Raw genomic sequence first — 23,264 nt, forward strand, 5'->3', positions numbered from 1 at the left:
CTTGTTTATTCTATCTCCAAAATATCTCTTGTATTTATCCCTTTATCTCTATCTAGATGACCATCATCCTAATTCAGTCCCAAAGCACCTCTTATCTAGATTACTGAGACTCCTAAAGAGACTTCCCTCTTCAATCCACCATCCACACAGCTGCAAGTTATTTTCCAAAAATATAGGCCTGACCGTATTACTGCTCTGCTTAATAAATCCACTGGCTCCCTAGCACCTCTACATTACACACACACTCCTCTGCCTGACATTTAAAGTCCTTCACAACCTTGTCCAATCCACTTTTTCAGTTATATTATTTATCATTACTTTTTACTCACTCTTTAATCCAGCCAAACTCTTCTTGCTGTTCTTCACACAAAACACTCCATTTCCCACGTCCTCGCCAAGAAAGCACTCCCTTTTCACCTCTGCCTCTTAAAATCCCCAATTTCCTTCTAACCCCAGCTCACAAGTCACCTCCTAAATTAGGCCTTTACTGATCTCTCAGATGCAACTGCATCCCTTGACAAAATACCTCGAGTTTATTTTGTATGTGCTTATATATGTGTGTTATATAACATAATATATACAGTTCAGTGAATGTTTTTTGTTTCTGTCAAAATATCCTTAGCACAGAGCCTGACATATAGGTATTTAACAAATATTTGTTGATTGATACCCTCTCAGCAGAACTGGAGCTCATACCCTAGGTGAGCTTCACTAAATACATCCTCAGAACAGCGCGTTAAAGACAAATTCAGTGGGAGGAGGGGCAGAAAGAGAAAGAGACCTCAGAATGCACCAAAGCAGATTCACTATAGGGGGAGCTTACCTGATAGAAACTGTGTTTCAGCAGCTGAGGCAAGTCTTAGGGAAAATGGAGGAGGCAGCCAACAGCCATGTTTCACTATTATATGTCTTCCTAATTGTTCTGCATAATTATTTCCTAAGATCTATTGTTTCTTTGGCGATAAAGAAGTATAAATGCTACTAGTGTCTTCTAAAGTTTTGTGTCTTGGTGCAAAAGACTAGTCACATCACCCTAGTTACACCTCTACCTCTCAATGATTTGTTCCTTTGGATGTAAAGATAGCCTTGCCATACTAACTTTGCACATTGCTGTTTGCCAGCAGTCTCAATCCTGATTAAAAAAAAAAGTCTGGCTTTGAGCATGAAATTCTCTTATAAGAGCCAAAGCCAGATTTAGTTGTCAGGAAGAATACTTTGGATTAATATAGTACTTCACTTACAAAAATTTTACATAAATAACCCTTTCTTCTTATATCACTACATAGTAAGAAAAAAACAGGTATAGCCACCAACCTCCGATGTTCTTGCCTAACAGGGCAATTTGGCATTTATACCCAGACACTGTGAGCTGTGCAGAAAGAGAAAAAAGGTGCTGCCTCTGGGTAGGAAAAGGAGCAGGAGTCAACAGAGGCCTTCTGCCCTGTGGCCTGGTGACCTGACTATGAGTCCTACCAACTGTATAAAGGTTCCCCCCGACTTCAATGGCTGCCTCTACTCAGGAAGTCCTGGTAGTGTTGGACTCCAGATACCACCCCCTCCTGTGGGGTACAGGGTTCAAGGAATTGCTGAGAATAGAATTTTGCCAAATTTTGCTTGAGGGCCAGAATTGAAACTCACACCCACTGGATCCTTGCCGGCTTGCTGCTTCCCTGTCTGAAGCATTGTGGCCCAAGACACTTCACAGACCTTGTGGTTGGGGAAACTAAAAATTATTTCCAAGTCTGCTCCCTGAGCTGAAGTTGTGGAATGCAGCTAACTGGGCAAAGAACGACATACAAGGGATGGCCTTCTTTCTCCCCATCCCATTTGCCTTTGCTCTTCCCTTACCCAGCATTGAAACAATGGCGCTGGCTGCCCACAGTCCGAATCATGGCAGCCAGGAGCTATGGCCCTTAGAAGCAAGGCCCTTACTGTCTCTGGTGGGTTTTTTTTGGGGGGGGTATGAGAGTGGGAGCTGGGGGAACAGGCTGTGAAGCACAGCTGGTTCTCATTCTCCTACCTAATTTCCTCTGTAAGAAAAACAAACCCACTCAGGCCTGAGATGTCCTCTTTGATTTTTTTTTTCCATTCTCTGCCTCAGCTGCTGAAACACAGTTTCTATCAAATCTAGGAACATGCTAAGGGTGTGGCTAAGTGTGACCATGGCCGCAGGCTAGAATGTGTTGAAGTAGCAGTAGTACAGAGGATCCAAAAGTTGGTTTGGTTTGAATATACATGCCTGCAAACCTCCACCCCCCATTTTGCCTTCCTAATTACATGTGTTTGTGGCTGCTTTTCAAGTCAGTTGGATTCTTCCTAAGCATACACTGACTTCCTGAGGAGGGGTAGATGTGGATATCAGAGGAGGGAGAGGATATTTTGAGGGCTAGAAGAATTCAAGCTGAGATTTTTAAAAATATGATGCCTCTAAAATCCTGGCCACTTGAATGATTCAGTGGAAATGCTGACTCTGGCAATAAAGCCCAGATGTAGGCTAAACACATTCCTCTATTTGTGTGCCACCAGTTTCTTTCTGATCCAGTATGCCACCAAGGTACACACTCTAGAACCATAGGTAATGTCACCCAAGACTTGGCAAGCAATTCCTTAGGGAACTAAAAAGCCATTCCTCATATTCTTGTCCTTACGCATTTTTATTGCCCAGTTAATTGTGAATACTCCAATCTTAATGTTTACAATTCAATGCCTTGGTTTTCTCTCTATGGAGGGTCTTAGAAGTTCCCTTTCCCACTAAATGGAGGTAAGCTAGCAAGAAGGTCAGCCCGGGAAGTTAATGAAATCCATATGATATAATGGACTTAGTCTCAGAAAACTTGGATCCAAGTCCTAGCTTCAAAGCTTTCTATTTCTGTGACCAAGGGTAAATCACATAAGCTCTCTGAGACTTAGTTTCTTCATCTCTAAAATTAACACACTTGCTCTTTCTCCCTAACTCCCCGAGTTGTGTTGAGGAAGCCTTACTATATAGATGTGAATTGTTGTTGTTGTTGTTGTTATTATTATTATTATTAAGACCAGGATGCCTGGGTGCCAGGCCCTCACAATTTGCTTCTTTTTACAACACCCAAGGAGGCTTCGCTTTGATGAGGTTCTCAATTCACCAGAAGTGTTTTCATTCTTGTCCAGTCAGAAAAGGCTCCAAGGAATCCCTCTCCTCACTCCCCTTGCTCCCCTCCCCCGAAGACAAGAGACAGTGCCCAAGGGGGCGGTCGGGTGTCTTCTGCTGTTGGGCAGCCCCTGAGCAACCCACACCGAGCGAGGGCATTGGGGGGCGGCTGTCGCTGGTCACCGAAGAGCAAAGTCACCTCCGTCCCCCTTCCCCAGTGTACGGGTATGACATCACGGTCGGGGGGCGGGGGGCAGGAGGGCGAGGGAGGGGCCTGCCCCAGACTTTATTTGCCTATACATCACTTCCTAGCCGCTGCTGCCATCGTTCTAGCTCGCTATCCGTCTGCTGGCCGCGGGAGACTGACTGCCAGGGCGCAGCTCCCCGCTAGCCTTGCTCCCTCGGACTGCCTCTCTGGGGTTTGGTCGCCGTTTCATGCTGCCGCCGCCGACTGAGTGCTCGCGCCCCAAAGGGACTGTCTCTTCTCGGTAATTCATGGCTTGTCTGACCAGTGATGAGGTCCAGAATTCAGCCACCAAGAGACTTTATTCCAGGTAAGGACTCCTTCGCCGGCTCCCTGCCAGACTTTCTGCTTCCCCGCCCCCCACCCACGGTCACCCAGGCCAACAGCAACTTGGGTAGCCCTCCTGGGGCGCCCCCTCTTCCAGCCTCAACTGACCAACTTTCTCTGTGCACAAGTGAGGCTCGGCGGTGCCCCCATCTAGCCCCACGCTCTCCTTCGGCCCGCCCTGCCCTACCTTCCCCTCCCCAGTGCAGGGTGCCCGAGTCTCCTCTTCGAAAAAGAAAGGCGCTTTCGCACGTGTGCTTAGCTCTCCCTCGCCCCTCGGGGTGAAGCGGGCGGGAGATCGGGGGACGGAAGACAAAGCAAAACCAGGCTAGCTGGGCGGCCGCCGTTGGGCTGCGGGCTGTGTTGTGCCTGCCTGTGCCTCGCTTGCTTGTGCCGGATGGGTCTGAGCCGGGGAACACAACAGGCTCCCCCACAGCCTACCTTTGCTGCAGCCGTAGGGGAAGCGGTCAGATCTGCTGGGCTGGGGCTGGCGCGCCCACTCCTAGGCTAGTTGCAGGAAAAGCATCCCCCCTCCCACCTTGAGCTATTGTTGTCGATGAGCTCCGGAGCTTTGTCCCCCAGGCTGCAGTCACCCGGAGCTCTCATTCTTACACCTGCCCGCTGGAAACCCTCCATAGGCCAGGCCAGGCACAGCACTCCTCTGCCTTCAGTCTGGGCTGGGGCTGCATTTTTTCCGACTTGCAGGAGGGTGGGAGGATCAGAGCGCGAGAGGGCAGTGGTGGGCTGAGTTGGGGTTGTCACAGATGGAAATGGCCTAGGACCCTCGCCCTGAGGATCCAGCCCATGGCGGGTCAGCCAACAGCTCGTTGGCAGAGCAGGTTTGATGGCCCACCAGGAGAGAAGCCTTTGTCATTCAGCCCCAGTCCGCTGACAGACATCACTTCCCAGTCCACGCTTTGCTTGGGGCATATAGTTCTCTTCTTACTGAAGTGCAGACCTTGAAATTGGCTGCTAAAGCAGACTGGAGGGATTGTCCAGTCTGGTTTCTAACTGGCTGCTAGTTTTATTGGCCCCTGGGAACTAAATGGACAAGAGAGACAGGTATTTCAGTTCAAATGATCAAGACAAGCAAAGGGCCCAAAACAGCCCTACTTCGGAACAGAGACACCTCTCAATTTTCCTCCAAGAATTGTCCAGTCCTCCCACCTACCTCCCACCCCCACCCCCATGGTGTGGCTCTAAGGAAAAGACCTGGCCAGACATGTGGAGGGGTGCACCCACGTGACTAAGTTGGTGCCTCTGGCTGCATTATGAAGGCAAATAGAAAAAAAAAATTAGCACCCAGTGGGATTATGCATATACCACTTTATTTCATGGTAATTGAGAGATGACTGTATGATCTGCATTTATGCATATGTATGTATGCACATGTGTATATGTACTGTGCTGCATCATCCAGGTTGTAATTAAGGAGACTGCTTGCCATGCCACAGAAACAAGATTTCTCCCAGCCAATTAATAGCCTCTCTACCTCCTTATAATCATGGCTGAAAATCTATGCTAACACACTAGGCCTGCCACCCCAATGTGTCCTGCAGTGAAGCATATGGACTATCCATAAAGGACTGCAATGAAACCATCAGGCCATTGTTATTACTCACAATCACCCAAACTACATTTTTTTTAGTTAAAAAAAAGTTACTTTTAAGATTACCTTGTCTCCAGTAATTGGTCAGAGCTGGGCAAAAAGAAGTGTACGTGCTAGCTGACTGGCCAGGACAGAGCTAGTGATGAGAGTTTGGGGAGATTTGCAGCCTCATAGAGATGGGGTTCAGGCCCTTAATAAGTGAAGATTATGTGACAGCAAGTCGGAGAATCAGATGATGCTGTTTTCTTTGCTATTGCATGGCAGGGAGGGGCATGTGTCTAATCATAAACTGGAATAGCAATTGGGAATAGAAAGAGGGGATGAATTGAAAGGTAGACTTGAACTTGGCAATTGATTGCATGTGAGCATGATAGAGGAAAGAGTCTAAGACAACTTAAGATCTTAGATTTACAGCTGGAAGGGGCTTTAGAGTCATCTAGCTTAGAGGTTTAAAATTCCCCAGATTAAAATATAATTGTGAAATGTTTAACAAAATAAAAATACAATATAGATGGTGCTAATTAGTGGTTTTCTAAGTCAAAATGTGGCCTGTAGGGATGCATTTCTATTTGTGTTTGATATTTGGTACTACTGATTTAGCCCTCCACCTCATTTGTACAGATAAGGGAAACTGAGGCCGAAAGCAGGAAAGTAAATTGCCCACAGTCACATAGGTAATAAAGAACCTAAGTTTAAAACTGTCACCTTTTCAGCTGTATCAGACAACATAGTAGATGGGAGAGGGGAAACACTTTATGTAGAGTTAGAGGAGATTTGAGTTCAAATCCCAGCTTTGCTGTTTACTACTTGGATGACTATGGGCCAGTCACTTACACTTTCTGGGCTTCAGTTTCCCATCTACAAAAATTAAACAAGTTTGTCTGGGTCAGGGGTTCTTACTTAACCTGGGATCTGTGAACTTGTTTCAAAAAAATTTTTAATAACTATGTCAGTATGGTAGCTTCCTTGTAATCCTGCGAATTGTGTTTTATACTTTTAAAACCAATATTCTGAGAAGGAGTCTATGGGCTTCACCAGACTGCCAACAGAGTCTGAGACATGAAAAAAGGTTAAGAATCCTCATATTAAATGATCCTGTGATATCTAAGGTCACTCTGAGCTCTGAGTATTGTGACTCATGATTTCAAGTATGGGTAATTGTGAGCATGGTTATGCCAGCAATAGAAATGAAAGAATTAAGGGGGAAAGTAGGGCTTGGGAAAGATTAGGACAATGTGACATTTTTCCATTTTTCAAGGGTAACAATTGACTCACCATCAGTTGGACCTAGTGTAATTGGGATTCCCAATTATGGATATAAGCTGCATTGAATCATTCTTGGTGTTTTGTTTGGACACCGAGTCACCAGTAATGCATGTTGACAGGGTTAGGATCTCAATCCCATATAGGCTAAGGAACAGGGCCAAGTTAAGTGGGCCATTTGGGGATTCAGTCTACAACTACGAGCCCATCAGTGTCACACTCTAATCAACTAAGTCACACAGCCAATGAACAAGTGACCCAGAGAACTTTTACATATGGGAAAGTGTGCTTTTTGTCAGGGCAGATGTAACCATCTATATTCAATAATGGCTCTAGATTGGTGAAAAGGAACTCAACCATGAAACAGAAGCCAAACAGCTGAAACTCCATCTAAACAACCGGTTTACAGATTGTCAGTCCAGAGAACCCTAACCTCTCTCTGACCCTGCTGCTTGCTACCTGAGCTTCAATGGTAGAAAAGAAAGTGAAACCTTGACCATTTTTTCATGTGATCAGTATGTTATAGGTTATGGTAAGGAGCATAATAGTCATTGCCAACATTCCTACACCCAAGGGCAGGACTTTTCCAGGAATTAGCCCTTTACCAAAATGAAGAAACACTCAGATAGCAGTTCCCAGCTAGGACCAGGGACAAAGAAACCCAGAATTGGTTTCATTAGGGCAAATAGACAAAAAGCACAGGTCAAGGTTCAATTTGGACCTTGGTTCTCTATAGAGAACTGGCCATCCAGTGATGGATGCAGTCTGGAATACCATTGTGGTTCAACTGAAACCCATACCTGGTCGACTTAGGGAGCAAGATGAGAATGAAATCAGCTTAAGGGAGCTGTATCTTCCACTCCGTCTGATCAGGAGAGAAAGGGCAAGCAGAAAGTATTGCAGTACACGGAGAAAAGCCCTGAACTCCGAGCTGGAGACCTAGATCCAAATCCTGACTTTGAGACTACTGGTGCACTATGTTATGTGACCCTGGGCACTTAATTTTCTGAGGTCTTTGTTGCCTCAGCTATAAAACAAGGATAATATCTGTCTTACTTATAAAAGTCCTCATAGAGTACAACAGTATATGTCGCAGCACTTTAATGAGGAGGAAAAAAGTGTTATAGAAATAGTGTTCTTACAGAATCCAGACAAACCTGGATATATATGTATGTATGTACATATATGTACACATATGCATACAATCTATGTATACTTGTGTGTATTTTTCCAGGTTTCTCTACATACATACATATTTATCTACAAACATATGTACCTCTATCTACATACATATGTACTTCTCTATCTGGGGCAGTGAGGTGGCATGATAGATAGAGTGCTGGGCCTGGTCTCAGGAAGACCTGAGTTCAAATACAGCTTCAGACACTTACTAGCTGTGTGATCCTGGGCAAGTCACTTAACCCTGTTTGCCTCAGTTTCCTCATTTGTAAAATGAGCTAGAGAAGGAAATGGCAAACCACTGCAATATCTTTGCCAAGAAAACTCCAAATGGTGGTTATGAAGAGTCAGACATAACTGAACAAGATCTATCCATCTCTCTGATGGGCTCCCAAGATCATCCTTAAGCTTCACAAGACTTTGCCCTTCTATTCTACAGTCTTGACATGTGGTATTTATATCACTACAGGGTGTTGCTAAAGTTGTTTCTTTGTGTTTGTCTTCCCATTTGAAGAGTAAATTCCCTGAATTTTATAGAATGTGAACTCTTTGAGGGCAGGAATTGTTGTATTTTTGTATTTGTATCTCTAGCATTTAATACAGTGCCTGGCACACAGTAGATGCTTAGTAAATAAATATTTGTTGATTACTTGGTTAAAGGTATGACCCCACATTTCCTTCTCAGGATGTCTAATGTTGGCATCTTTTACTTTATAGAACAAATGGGTACATCTCCAAAAAGCTACCTGCAAGGCCAATTTTTGTCCTGTGTCCATTATGAAATTAAGAATTGTTATCTTAGTAGAAAGATAGGGAGAGAATTTGGTTCCTAAGGTAGCATGAAAGCGCACAGCAAAGATTTTCAAATCCCATTGGAGGAGGCAGGGAATGATAATTTTCTGATTAAATAATTAGTCTGAATACTCCAAACAAAACACAAGCTATGAATGCAAACACATTAAGTGATTTTTCTGGTGGGGCCAATGGCCAATCATTTTGGGGGAGAAGCCACAAGAACAGTCAAATGAATGGAATTTTGTTTGCTAGAACATTCCAAAGCTGCTCCCAAGCCCCCTTCCCAGCAGGGAAAACCCTCTTTGATAGCTCAGACCCTTCTCTCACACTTGGCCAGCCTGTTAAGGACTGCTGAGAGAAGGAGTAGCTGTGACTGAAGCCAGGCTATGATTCCAGGATCATCAGGAAATGAACCAGCGGAGGGAGTCCATCTACTGAGCCATGCGGCCGAGCAATCCTGAGACATAGGACGTATGCATACATGCCCTTGGGTCCAGTTCATTCAAGTTTTCTAGGCCAAGCTAAGTAAAAAGCAGGGGTCAAAAATATTTCAAGGAAACAAGATAGTGTTCAGAGTGATCTGGAGAAATGTCCAGAACTCATTTTTTTCCATCCCAGATTGCTCTTGTTTCTCCTTAGGAAACACTGAGAGAAAAGTTGATATATGCCTATGATCTGGACCCCCAAGGCACCCAGCATGGGTCTAGCCAAGATCAGAAGGTGAAACACTTTCCATTTCCAGGGCGGAAGGGGAGAACAGAAGGTGATGAAGCACCTAATCTTGAAAGGCCAGTCATTTCAAGACGCTCAGAGCCTTACTCTTTAGAGTCCTAGAAAATTATGACCCAGAATCCTCCCTTATTCTCTTTTCCCCAGGAGAAATCCATCGCAAAGTAAGACCTTGCAGATTTGTAAGGCTAAGTGCAACTAGATCATCATGAAGGTCCCAGGTGACATACTAGACATGCTCTCTGCTGGCCTTTGGACCAGGCTACCTATTGCTGGTCTTACGATCTAGTATCTCTTCTTTGGCAAGAGGCCAAAGATGAGGAGGAAGATTGAGATTCAAAAAAAGGACTCTCTTCCTTTCCCCTAGGCATAATGGGCTTTGTACATTAACTGTGATATGTTCTGATTGACTGGCAAGTTAGGCTTCTTTGGGATACAGGGGTATCTCACATGTTCTAAAAACAAGTTTGGTTTTAGATTAGCTTTACTGCATATCCTCCTTCAGTACAAATCCCCCTCTTCTCAGCTACTTGTCCCCTGAAATATTTGCTTAGGTGCCCCAAATCTGGAATTATTCCAGTGGAAGATGGTAGTTATTGTCTTCGATGGAAGAGTGAACAACCCAGACAACAATTTAGTTTAATAGGGGTAAAGTGGGTGGAACAGGTATGCAAAAACTGGTAAAGAGGCTAAGAAACTGGCACTTCTTTTTCCCACAAGGTAGCAACTGAGGGGGAGAGCAAGAAAGGTAGGGGCACCCAAAAGTTGGTCTGGAGAAACAACACATCAGCATATTTTTGTGGCACAGTGACGAAGGGCAAGTAGTCCATGGCAGTTAAGGTCAGGATAAGGTATCGAGGTAAAGAGCAAGGCAGGTCTTGATACCTCTTAGTGAGCAAGAGCAAAAGAATTTAGCGGGGGGGGGGGCACAAATAATCTTTGGTGGTCAGGGCTATGTGGTGATTGTTGATAGGTAACTGGACAGTAGTACGGGGAAGAATGGTGGAGCTGGGGGCTGAAGACACTGAAGCCTAGGCAACCTTTCCTTGTATATTAACTAGTAGAGGTTTCAGAGTCTGGTGAAGGTTAGTATAGGTGTTCAGGTAGAACCCAGACTTCTTTCAAAGGAGCTACAAAGTCTGGGAAGAAAAGATAGGGAGTTAAAAAATTTCTCCCTCTCCGTCTCCCTCTCCCTCTCCCCCTCTCTCTCCTTCTCCCTCTCCCTCTCTCTCTCCTTCTCCCTCTCCCTCTCTCTCTCTCTCCCCCCCCTTTCCTCCCCCAACCCCCACCCCATTCCCCCATATCCTTCTCCAGGGAACTAGAGAGAAGGAGAAGCTATTCAATAATAATTTTATTAAATAATAAATTGGCAGGCAGATGAGCAGGAAGGTTGGTGTACTGGGGTAGCTCCTGCTTTCCTGTGGGACTGTTTGTACCCTTCAGCAGCCAATAGAACAGTTGGGACCTGGCAGGTAGGTACCAGTGATATGGTTAGCCTGGTGAGCAGCCAGATGGGACCTGGGTTGATCTCCTGAGATGCTAATTCAGGGAGTTTCTAAGAGGCTTCTAGGAGTTACGCAGGTGATAAAGGTAGAGCGTTGGCTTCCCTTCCAAGGGCGTAGGAGCAGGGCATAAAAGATTTGTAGGAAATAGCCAGTTGATCCCTCTTCTCCTTTCCCCCAAAACCCTATAGAGACAATTGGTCTGAAGGCAGGGGTTAGTGTCTGTCCTTAGCAGACTGATGTTGTCTTTGACACTGCCATTTGGCTATTCTAAGCTGGTGGGGATAAGGTGGTAAAGCAGGCCAGCAGGCCTGGGAGGTGAGTCTCCAAATCAGCAACAGTGGTAATGTCAATGGGAGAGATGGTCAGGCTAGCAGGGAGCTCAGTGTCAAACTGCAGAGCCTAGGATTGCTACTTTTAGGATGTTGAGTGAGGGAAATTCTGGGTTGCTGCATGGTATGGGGGACAAAGAGAGGGTATGAATATAGGTGCCAGAAATGGAGCCCAGCTTTGTCTCTAAGGGTATAATCACAGAAGCAGGACTTCGGCTGGCAGGGCGGGAAGTGGTAAACTCCACCCCACCCCCAAAGAGGTGGGGGGAGGGATTCCCAACCTGAGCAGGGTCACTGGAAGTAGAACTGGCATCTTGCTAGGCTGGTGGCTGCTGAGGGGCTGGGAAGGCAGGGGCCCATGGGGTGTCTGGGGGCAGAGGAGTGGTGGCTTCTAGGAGGCATTCAGTAAAAGAGAGGCAGTGGCAATGCAAGGCAGACTAATTCTAGCCAACCTGTGGAAGGGAGGGATGGTGAGCCCTGGGCAGCCCTGGGGAAGCTTAAGGGGCTGCCTGAGGGTACACAGATGCCATGGGTGAGATCTGGTGCCCTTTTAAAGGTCCCAGCCACAGAAGCAGGACCCAGGGGTGAGGGTGATCAGTGACCGTGGGGCATTTTCCATACTCAGCTCACCTTCGTGCTCTGTAGAGGCTATGGATATGGATATAAAGGGGAGGTTGGAAGAAGGGATATAACTCATAAATTACATTACCAGAAGATAAGTTGGCAGGCAAATTTCCAGGGATATGAGCGGGTAGGAGTTAGTGCCCAGCAGGCCAGTGTAACCGTGGCACTTTGGTTTGACTTTTCCATCGGTCTATTGGGGTGAATGCTATGGCTAGATGACCAAGATGGTAGCTGTTGCGCTGGTGGAGCTGGAGCCAGACAACCTAGCTTCAGGGCAAAATGGTAAGTTTTGAGGCCCTGGTCAGTATCTCTTTCCTGGTCATTATATTAAATAGGAAATATTGAGAGGGCCAGATTCAGGCGTGAAAGTGCAAGGAAAAGAGGCCAGCTTTCTGAAGGTCACAGTCACAATTGGTAAGAAAGTAAATTCTCTATGCATACTCACATCACCTTCAGGGCCTATGAAAGTACGAGGGGAAGGTCCTTTCCATTGGTATTATTTAAGAAACAAATCACCAGTGGGCATTTGTAGTTGGTACACACCCAGAATTCCTGCTACTGGAGAAACTGCACGTGAACTTAGGAGTTCTAAGCTACAGTGGGCTAAAATGCTTGGGTGTCTACACTAAGTTCTGCACCATTATGGTGAGAGAGCAGGGGTGGGGGAGGGGGGAGAAGGAGAGAGGCAGAGGAGAAACATTGGTAAACAGTTCAGCAACCTGGCATGAATGCATTTCCTGATTATCAATCCCTGCTGAAGTGGTCATAGCACTGAGATTTAGTTCTTTCAGAGGCTCTGCTGGGACAGTGTGATAACAGTGACTGGCTGGTAGAGGGCTTTGTAGAAATGCTATATCTGACAGTGTGTGCAGTATTCCATAACCATAGTCTCTCATCTCTTCACTGCAAAAAGAGAGGTGCATTTTCCCAACTTTTCTCCAGACTCTGGTTCCCTGTAGGAAAGGAGAGGACAGAAGCATAAAGAATAACCTTTCCACGCCTTGTTTACCTTGGCTGTGATAATGTCTCTACTTTTGAGTGGCATTCATTATTTCACATCCCCTCTTCTATATGTCCTTTCTTCATATCCTTGTTGAAACCCTGGAGACCTGGGCAGGCAGATCCTCCACCTGAAGAGATGGCAGCAGGAGCAGACTTCATGGAGACACATAGCAGCTGTTGGTTTTACCATAGTGGGCAGGTAGAGAGCAGGAAGGTGATCTCTTGGCCTGGCAGATGACCAAGGGCAAACTATGGAAGGTCTGGGTCCTGGAATCAGGTGTGGAACTGGAAGGAACCTTAGAGGCTCAACCACCTTATTTTACAGATTAGAAAACTCGTGTTGAGAGAAGGGAAATGACTGGATCTTAGTTTTTGAATCCAGACCCTGAATCCCTAGCACTCTTTACATCATATCCCATCACCACCTCCACATCATTCTAGATTACTCATTGGGGGTTAAGGTTGCTCATTTGAGGGACTGGGAGCTTAGCCCCAGTGGCAGGACCCAAAGGGCCAGGAAGGCAGGAAGTGGTAATCTCTTCTTGCTTCCTGTGACTCACATGTCAGAGTAGTTTCTGGCCTTACTAACCATGCCTTCCCGGCGCTCCGGTCCATCCATCCTAGCTAAAGAAAGAGGGGGAAATTATGCCAGAGACTCTGGAATATGAAAGAAGGCAGACATTTGAGGGCAGAGAGATTGACCCAGAGTCACAGAGACAAGGTCAAGGAACCAGAGGCCTATTCAAGTTAGCTGGTCACCCAGGTGTCAAGCCTTCCAGCATCACTTCTTCTGTTCCAGAAGCTAAAGGGAAGTGAGCATTTATTATATGTTCCCTGCTGGGGCTAAACTCTCCAAATCAGGAGACCCACTAGCTAAGCATCCATCATTCATTATGTAGAAGGCCAATTTCTCAGGGGCCTTTGGTCTGTTTGGGGAAAGTCAGTCAGTCAACTAGTATTTATTAAGCTCCTATTATGTTCCAGGTAACTGTGCTAAGCAGTAGAGTACAAAGAAAAGCAAAAAAAACCAAATAGTCCCTTTTCAAAAAGACTGTTTGTCCTGGTCTAAAAGCAGGGGAAGGAGTTGAAGGCAATGGAAAATGAGTGAGAATTTGAGCCAAGGACACAAGGCCCTGGTGACTGAGGCTTTCTCTCTCATTCCACTGAAATAGTCTCTGCATTGAAGGAGTGGGCTGTGAAAGGAAGCAAAGGAGCGAGTGGAGAATATATAGGCTAGACTTTAGAGGGGTAATCTCATTGGCTGATGTTAGGAAACAATAAGAAGAATAACTGTAGGAAGGTAGAGTCTGCCCTTAAAGGGGATTGAGTAGGGGGAGAATATCCTTTGTCCCATCACTAGCCCACAATGATCTTATTTTGATCTTCTGGAAATCATAAAATATAGATCCAGATCCAGAAGGAACCTCAAAGTTTATCTAGTCTAATTCCTCACTTTTTCAGGTGAGGAATCACACAGGTAGTAACCAAAAGAGGTGGCATTTCAAGCCAAGGCCTTTGACTTTAGAGCCAGTTTTCTTTCCACTTTACTTGCTACTCAGTGCGCCAATCATCCCCAGACCTACCCTACACCCCCAGCCTAGACTGGGACCACCTAACTTGAGGCCTCTATTATCAGCCATTGTGCTGGGATTGGGGGCCATTGCCCCTCAATGACAACTGTGGCTTTTCCTAGTGGGAATTCATAGACCTTCCCTAGTGATGGACATTCACCAGTTGGTCCTTTTTGAGGATTTGGGGAGAATGGAATGGTGACCTTTAAGCTCTTCTCTTCCAGTCCTGGTCTCCTAGGCAGGAGCCTAACTAGCTTTGAAAAGGAAATCCCAAACTAGCCTGTAGCTACTGGAAGAATTCTGTTATTTTTAAGGTTTATTCTAACACTTATCCAGTCTATGAACTGGATAAGGTTGATAAGAAGTTACTATTTCCACCCCCTCCCCTCAGGGCCAAGTTCCTTTTTTTCAGTCCTGAAGCCACCACCGGAAGTGACTGCCAAAGGCTGGGGCTTATAAGGCTTTGAGCTGTCCCCAAAAGACCTCTGGGAACCAGTAATACTCCAGGGACATCCCAGTTACTAAGCAACCTATCTCCCTTGGTCCTTTCAGGCAGTGTCTCTAGGAGGCCGAAACAGTGGCCGAAAATGGAAAATTCAATTTCTCACCCAAGGTTTATCCACATGGAGTCAAACAACTTAATTATTTTTCTTTGTTGAATTAACATTTTTAAAAAACTTTTCTTCTGGTTGTTTGGGTGTCAGGATGAGGGTGTTGGTGTGACTTAAACTCAGGTATCTCCAAACATCCCCTCCTGGTCCAGCTTAATTTCAGCTTTGGGGCTAGGGAATGGATAGGGTGTCTCTACTCAGGTCACTGGGGAGGGGCAAACTCAAGCCTTGTGTGCCCACTTAGAAATGGGACTGCAGAACCCAAATTGCCAGGAGAAGTAATGGTGCTCTACTCCCATTGCCTTACTCTTTGAGAAGTTTTGATTTCTCTTATCAAGTATTCCAATCACCCAGTTAGTATTGTGTGGAATGATAAAGGTTGTTGAACTATCAATATAATAGATTTTGAACTTAAAATCTTGGCTTTTTTATTCCTCTATCAGCACCCTTTGGTTGGATTATCCAATACAAACCAACAAGCACATCTTAGGCACCTCTCTTATGCAAAGGACCTTATACTAAGGACCAGGGTACAAACAAAACAAAATAAAAACCAGTCTTTACCCTCATGGAGCTTACATTCTACTGACATATAACATGCGAATAGGTAGGTATATTTGTGATCATTTGAGTAATACAGTAAGGATCAGGGAAAGATTATTCATGGTATGGAGAGAGGCAGGTACCCTATGCCAAATGTGTGTATGTGTATGTGAGGAAGAGAGAGGGAGAGAGGGGGAGAGGGCGAGGGAGAGGGGGAGAGGGCGAGGGAGAGGGAGAGAGGGTGAGGGAGAGGGAGAGAGGGCTTAGAAAAGTCATTGTGCCTTGGTATTTCCTTGTTTGACTATTCGTGAAAAAGGAATAGAAATCCTTAGCCTTCCGCCTATGATGGGTTGAAATCACATAGTAAGAACTTTAAGCTAGGAGTATACCAAGGATTCTTGTTTTTCTCAGAGCTTAATTAATCAGTGCTAATTGGCACCTGCTTCCCTCATATTGATGACTGGAAACAGGGCAATTTAGAACCCAAGAGAGGGCCCAGTGGCCACTTTACTAAGCCTAGTTCAGAAACTCCCACTGCCTCTTTAAAAAAATCCCCAAGAGGGACCAGGAAGGACAAAATATGTTAATGGTTCCCCCATCCTAGACCCCTTCTTTTGACTGGCTTTGTGAAAAGGGCCTGTTCCCATCTCAATTTCCAGATGTCATTGAATCATGGATTTATAGCTGAAAGGAACCTCGGAGATTATTTAATCCAAATCCCTCATTTTTTTTAGGCAGTTGGAGTTAAGTGACTTGCCCAGGGTCACACAGCTAGTAAGTATCAAGTGTTTGGTCTGAGGCCAGATTTGAACTCAGGTCCTCCTGACTTCAGGGCCGGTGCTCTATCCACTGTACCATCTAGCTGCCCCTAAATCCCTCATTTTACAGATAAAAAATGAGGCCCAGATAAATGAAATGTCACACTACTAGTAAGGAACAGAGTTGAGATTTAAACTCTGTCTCCATATGTGGTGTTTTTTACACTTTACCATGTTACCTGTGGTCCATCCTCAGGAAAGAAAAGATGAGTAATCATATGAAGTTGAGGAAAAGACAGGGAGACAATTATTGATAAGGAGGAAAAGCAGTAACAGTTACAGAGATAGGGCCCTGGGCTGCCAGAGGCCCACACAAGCTGGCCACACTCACTCAGCTGTCAAGCTCTCTCTACACATTCCTTGTCTTGTTCCAAAGGCCAAAGGAAGTGATTTCTTTCAAGGCTAAAGATTCCACTAATCCACCATGGGCTATTTATAGTGTTCTCAGGGCCCTCTGAAGCTCTGGAAAACACTGCAAATGCAGTTAATCCTCACTGATGCTAAACCCTGTAAGCCAGCAGGGGGAGCTCACTTCTTAAAGGTCAGAGACTCAGTTATTTGAGGGCCAGTTTCCCACAGAGCTCTGATCTGCCTGAGGAAAGTGAAATCGGAAATGGAGAATGAGTGAGAGTCAGTCACGGAGGTGACCCTTGTTTGCTCCCTTTCCTCTTTCCACAATTGTACACAACAAACAGCCTCTGAACTTCAGTGGGGTTCCATAAAAGTGTGGGCTAGAGATGGTTGGATCATAGGATGAGCTTCTAAGGAAGACTTTGCAGGATAGGAGACAGAAAAAGGAATCTTCTCCAAGAACTCTCTCAAACAGTCGTATAGTTAATCTTCCTTTCTCTTGTCCTTCCCTTAACCAGCAGGAATTGCTCTGCTGAACTCTCAACACTTCCCTAGCCTCTTCGCAGACTATGACATCCTAGCTATGGCAGGACTAATATATTCATGAGGAATCCATAATACAAACTGGATCCCTCCAGCTGAGGAATAATTGAACATGTACCCTGGGTAAAGTACCCTTTTTCAGTGAAAGTAGCCCAGATGCCAGCCACCATGCTCCCAGAATGTGCCCAGCTTGCAGTTGACCATGGTTCAGTAGTGAAAAGAGAGATATTTATTCCCCTCCCTTTGTGTCACATGTCTTCTTCCAGGGTAAGAATTTGGTTGGTTTATTGGGTTCCTGGTCTCTCAGCTCTCAGGAAGGGTTAAAAAGCATAAGGAACCCATAATTGGTTAGAGTGTGTGCTAACTGGTATACTTTTAGTTATTCATGCCTGAGGAAAACCTAGGAAGGTAACTTAGCCACAACTCAAAGGACTTCTGTTTACTTACAGCTCTCAAAATTGTAGGACCAGTACCTTGAGCAAAGAAACCACCTCTGAAGAGCTGGGGCAACAGACCCAAACCTGAAAAGTCACTTGAATTAACTACTGATTTCAAATACCCTTTGAAGAGGTTGTCCAGAAGTACTGCCATCCATTCATTCAAGAATAATAACAACAATCGCTAACATTGATACAGTGCTTATTATGTGCCAGGCACTGTGTGCTAAACACTTTACAATTATCTCATTTGATCCTTTTGTAGTCTGTATTCATCCATTTCTTTCTGTTCGGTTTATCCGTAGAATAATCTTTTCCCAAATACTCTGTACTGTGCTACCCTCCTCCAATTCCTGGGTTTCCTCACGTGGACGTATTTCTTCATACACAATCACATTCAGTGTCCTTTCCTCTCCTCCCTGCCCTCCCTCCCTGCCCCCAGTTTATGGTGTTCCTTTTGGATAAGTTTTACCTTTTCAGGTCTACAAGTCTCACTCCAACAAGTCTCAGTGATACCTATGGGATCAAATTTGCCTTTGGATTTGCATCCAAATTTGCATTTGGATCTCTGGTTTGCCTTGCCTCCCTACCCATAAGTTATGAGTTTATGTAGAGATGCCTGAGGCCATGAGTTTTATTGCTGTATACTGTATTTTGTCTCCCACAAACTTCTGGGCGTGTCTACTAGTATTCTTTCTACATTGTAACAATTGTCTAGGATATCAAGCTTGGCAGCTTTCTTCTGCTCTCTTCGTTTTCAGATGAAAGCCCTTTTCATTAGATTTGCAATTCTCCAGAGAAATATATTCTTACCACTAGTAACCATGTTAGGCGTACTTCATCTGTGGCCAGGAGCTGGTCTTTCTCATCTGGGGTGGGGAATCTGTGGCCTCAAGGCCACATGTAGCCTTCTAGCGCCTTGGTTGCGGCCTTTTGACTGAGTCCAAGTTTTACAGAACAAATCCTTTTATTAAGGAGATTTCTTTTATGAAGTTTGGATTCAGTCAAAAGACTGGACTTGAGGATGTAGAGGGCCACATGTGGCCTCGAGGCCACAGGTTCCCCACCCTTATGCCAATTATCCAGAAATCCAAATTCCATTTTTAGACACCACATTCTTTTTAAAAAATGTATTGCTGGCTAGGTGGCGCAGTGGATAGAGCACCAGCCCTGGATTCAGGAAGACCTGAGTTCAAATCCGGCCTCAGACACATAACACTTACTAGCTGTGTGACCCTGGGCAAGTCACTTAACCCTATTGCCTAACCAAAAACAAAACAAACAAACAAACAAAAAAATGTATTGCTCTTTTTTTTTACATTGTCTTTGTTTCTGAATATATCCCTCCCCAACTCCCTTACCTGGCAAACATTCCCTTGTAATTAAAAAAAAAAAGTGGGGACTCCCTTCCGGGAGCCAAGATGGTGGAGTAAGAGGTGAGTCTCTCTTACTGTTCCTTATTAACCCCTGAAAGCCTAGAAAATATCACCCCAGGAAAAACCCTGGAGCAGCTGAACCAGAAGAAAGATGGGGTGCAGCAGTCCAGTAGCCCAGGTAGTTTGAGGGATTAACTGGAAGGGCCCCTCTTACCCTGGGGGAAGGGGAGTACAGAACAGGAGTCATCCCGGCACGCTAGTGGAAAGCCCCACCTCAGCATACCTGAAGCCCAGGTGGTGGAGCAGGCAAACACCAACACTTAGACCCAAGTTCCTCATTGAGGGCAGGGGAACTGTTGGAAACCAGCTCAGAAAACCACCAGCTGCCTGGGCAGTCTACAGCAACCGGCTCTCCCAGTGCCTCTGCAAAACTAAGGGAAGCAGCACTCCAAGGGGCCCCAGGAGGATAAACACCTTACAACATCCATCTGAAAAGAGCTGAAGAAAGCAAAAGGAAGGAAAGGCCTGGGTGAGCAGGAAATCTACAGGAGCCACACTACCCAATCCTACCCCTAGAATTCCAGTATTATTGTTTCCAGCCCAACACCAGGTAAGCTGCCAGAATCCTACAGCCTCCAACTGCCACCATTGGAGGCCCCAGCACACAAAGCCATCGACCAGGCCCTGGCTCCCAACACAAGAAGCTTGGGTCAGTGCCCTCTGCTACCCAGCAGGAGAGCCCAATCTCTTTAAAGGACAGGAAATAAGCAACCACCATGAGTAAAAAGAAACATACGATAGATTCTTATTATGGTAAGAGTGAAGATCAAGGCAGAAATTCTGAAGAGGACATTGTCAACAAATCCACATCTGGAACCTCAAAAGGGAATATGAACTGGTCTGAAGCCCAAAAAACCTTCTTAGAAGAGCTCAAGAAGTATTTTAAAAGTCAGATGAGAGAGGTAGAAGAAAAAATGGGAAAAGAAATGAGAGGTATGCAAGAGACAGTCAATAGCTTGGAAGAGGAAGGACAAAAATTAATTGTAGAAAACAAGTCCTTAAAAAATACAATTGGCCAACTGGGAAAAAAGTACACTGAAGAAAACAAGTCCCTAAAAAATACAATTGGCCAACTGGGAAAAAAGTACACTGAAGAAAACAAGTCCCTAAAAAATACAATTGGCCAAATGGGGAAGGAGGTACAAATCTAATAGAAGAAAACAATTTGTTAAAAATTAGAATTGAGCAAATGGAAGCTAATGAGTCTATGAGGGAGCAAGAATCAGTTAAAAACAGAAGAATGAAAAAATAGATGAAAATGTAAAATATCTCATTGGTAAAACAACTGACCTGGAAAATCGATCCAGGAGAGACAATTTAAAAATTATTGGTCTACCTGAAAATCATGATGAAAAAAAGAGCCTGGACAGTATCTTTCAGGAAATCATAAAAGAAAACTGCCCTGAGGTCCTAGAACTATGGAGTTTGAGTGCAAATCGAAGCATACTATTTGCTATTTTTTTTTCTTCTGTTGTGTTTTGTGTCCTCTTTCTCGTGGTTCCTCATATTGGTTCTAATTCTTACTTATAACATCACTAATGTGAAAATATGTTTAATAAGAATGTATATGTATAGCCTATATTAGATTGCGTGCCATCTTGGGGAGAGAGGTAGGGAGGGAGGGGGAGAAAAATTTAAAACTCAAAAGCTTATGGAAGTGGCTGTTGATAAATCAAAATAAATTAATAAAAAAAAAATAAAGAAAATAAAAAGGTGGGGGGGAGGATACAGTAGTTCATCAAAGCTAATCAATACATCAAGGGAGTCTGACAGTATCTTCAGTGGTCCACTCCCATAGTTCCTCAGCTAGGTTTCCACTGAAGTGAGGGAGGTGCCTTTTCTCATTCCTTCTTCAGGTCTAAGTTTGGTATATAATTATGCAGTTCAGTGTTCATTATTCTTTCTGTTTACATTGTTGTAATCATTATGTGTATTGTTTTCCTGGTTCTACTTACTTCATTCTGCATGTTTATATGTCTTCCTGTGCTTCTCTGAACCTATCAGTGTTTCTTATAGCCCAGTAATGTTCTATTACATTAGTATAACCTAATATCTTTTAGCCATTTACCAATTGATGGGCATCTACTTTGTTGCTAGTTCTTTCTTGTCACACACATTGTTTTTTTCCTATAAATATTTTGATGCATATGGGAGCTTCATTTCTAACTCATCATATTCTTAGCAGGTTGCTAACTTCCCAAATATACCTTTCCCTTCGAAGCCCTTGCCTTTGATCAGCAATAGTGATGAAAACACCACCTGTACCCCCTAAGGTCTTTAGTTTCTTGTCCAAGACTTCATAATCTTTAGCAAGGCATTCTAGATTCCTTTTGGCAGTATCATTTGTGCCCTCATGAATCACCACCAGTGGAGAGATGTCTTGGAAAGCTGTTTGTCACATGCTGGTTACATGCCCTGGGAATACACCAGACCTCTAGCCTTTTTATCAGGCAGACAAATAGCTGCATCGGTGCCCCTCAGGCACCACTACTCATCTCTTCTTCCTCTGGTCCTTACTGGATAATCTAATGCCTGCTGGCACTTGTGGATCCATATTGTCATTCCTTAGAAAACAAGCAGCAGCCCCTAAGGGTCCAGTCCCCTCCTCTTTAGAAAGAGTTTCTTATCTGTTCTGTAGCACCAAATATTTGCTGGTCCTTCTCTCTGTCTTTCTTCTCTATGCCAAATTCTCCTACCTTCCAACCTTTTGACTCAGGTTAGGATTCCTGTCTATCTCTTCAGATCCCTTTTCTTCTTTGTTCTCCCTTTAAAGGCCTTCTTCCATTTTTTTTAAGGCATATCTAATTCTGTCTGAGAGCCTGGAGAATGGAAGGATATTCTTCAAGACTCTACTTTCTTTTATGATTGAGATTAGCCTATACTTGGAGTCGGGAAGCCCTGAGTTCAGATTTGGCCTCAGACATTTACAAACTGTGTGACCCTGGGCAAGTCCCTTAACCTTTGTTTGCCTCAGTTTCCTTTTATGTAAAATGGGAATGATAACAACAACTACCTCACAGAGTGATGAGGATCAAATGAGATAATATTAGTAAAGTGATTACGCAGTACCAGGCACATAGTAGTTGCTATATAAATGCAGATTCCATTCTCTTTCCTTTCTTTCCCTTCCCCTGAGTTTTCACATCTTTAAAAAGGGAATGATAACACCTACCGCACAGGGTTGTTATACAAATCAAATGAGATGTGTAAGGCAATTTGCAAATCTATGTTATATGTATAAATGCTTACTATTATTATTTCGGGAACATTACAAAGCATCCTAGTATCATAATAATTATCTATGCCTACTGCTCTGGCCTCGTGAAGTAAATCAAAAGGAATTATGGTTTCAGATAGCACCCTCCTGGTTCTCAGATTTTTTTTTTAATTAATAAATTTATTTATTTTTAGTTTTCAACATTTACTTCCACAAGATTTTGAGTTCCAAATTTTCACCTCGTCTCGCCCCTCCCCCCAACCCAAGATGTCATGCATTCTGTATACCCTTTCCCTAGTCTGCCCTCCCTTCTATCTCTCCCACCCTTCTCTTATTCCCTTCCCTTTCCATTTTCCTGTAGGGCAGGATAGATTTCTGTACCCCATTTCCTATATTTCTTATTTCCCAGTTGCATGTGAAAACATTTTTGTTAAACATGTGTTTTTAAAACTTTGGGTTCCAAATTTTCTCCCTCCCTCCCTCCCCACTCACCCTAATTGAAAAGGCAAGCAACTCAATATAGATTATACATGTGTAGTTATGCAAAACACTTCCATTGTAGACATACTGTGAAAAACTAACTCTATTTCCCTTAATTCTATCCTGCCCACCCATTTATTCTATTTTTTCTTTTGACCCTGTCCCTCCTCAGAAGTATTTGCTTCTGATTACCTCCTTTCCCAATCTGCCCTCCTCTCTATCATCCCCCTAATCTCTTGTCCCCTTCCCCCCATTTTCCTATAGAGTAAGACAGATTTCCATACCCAATTGAGTGTGTATGTTATTCCCTCCTTAAGTCAAATCCTATGAGAATAAGATTCACTCATTCCTTCTCACCTTCCCCTGTTTCCCTTCCACTGTAAGAGCCTTTTCTTTTCTGTTTTTTTTTTGTGAGATAATTTACCCCATTCTACCTCTCCCTTTCTCTTTCTCCTAGTATAATCCTGTCTCACCCCTTAAATTTATTCTCCAGATATGACCCCTTCATCTTCAACTCACCCTGTGCC

The 23,264-nt window shown here is 44.3% G+C and overlaps 1 protein-coding gene across 1 annotated transcript in view; it reads left to right on the forward strand.

The window, feature by feature from the left end:
* The first annotated feature begins 3,480 nt into the window (after positions 1 to 3,480).
* GPSM1 (G protein signaling modulator 1) overlaps positions 3,481 to 23,264 on the forward strand; it is a 142,610-nt gene continuing 122,826 nt past the window's right edge. Inside the window, exon 1 of the mRNA XM_027869690.1 lies at positions 3,481 to 3,681. Coding sequence (XP_027725491.1) covers positions 3,623 to 3,681 — 59 coding nt within the window. The 5' untranslated portion in view covers positions 3,481 to 3,622. The remainder of the gene's footprint in view (positions 3,682 to 23,264) is intronic.

This window comes from Vombatus ursinus, unplaced genomic scaffold, assembly GCF_900497805.2.
Source record: "Vombatus ursinus unplaced genomic scaffold, bare-nosed wombat genome assembly UNPS02014793.1, whole genome shotgun sequence".
Lineage (NCBI taxonomy): Eukaryota > Metazoa > Chordata > Mammalia > Diprotodontia > Vombatidae > Vombatus > Vombatus ursinus.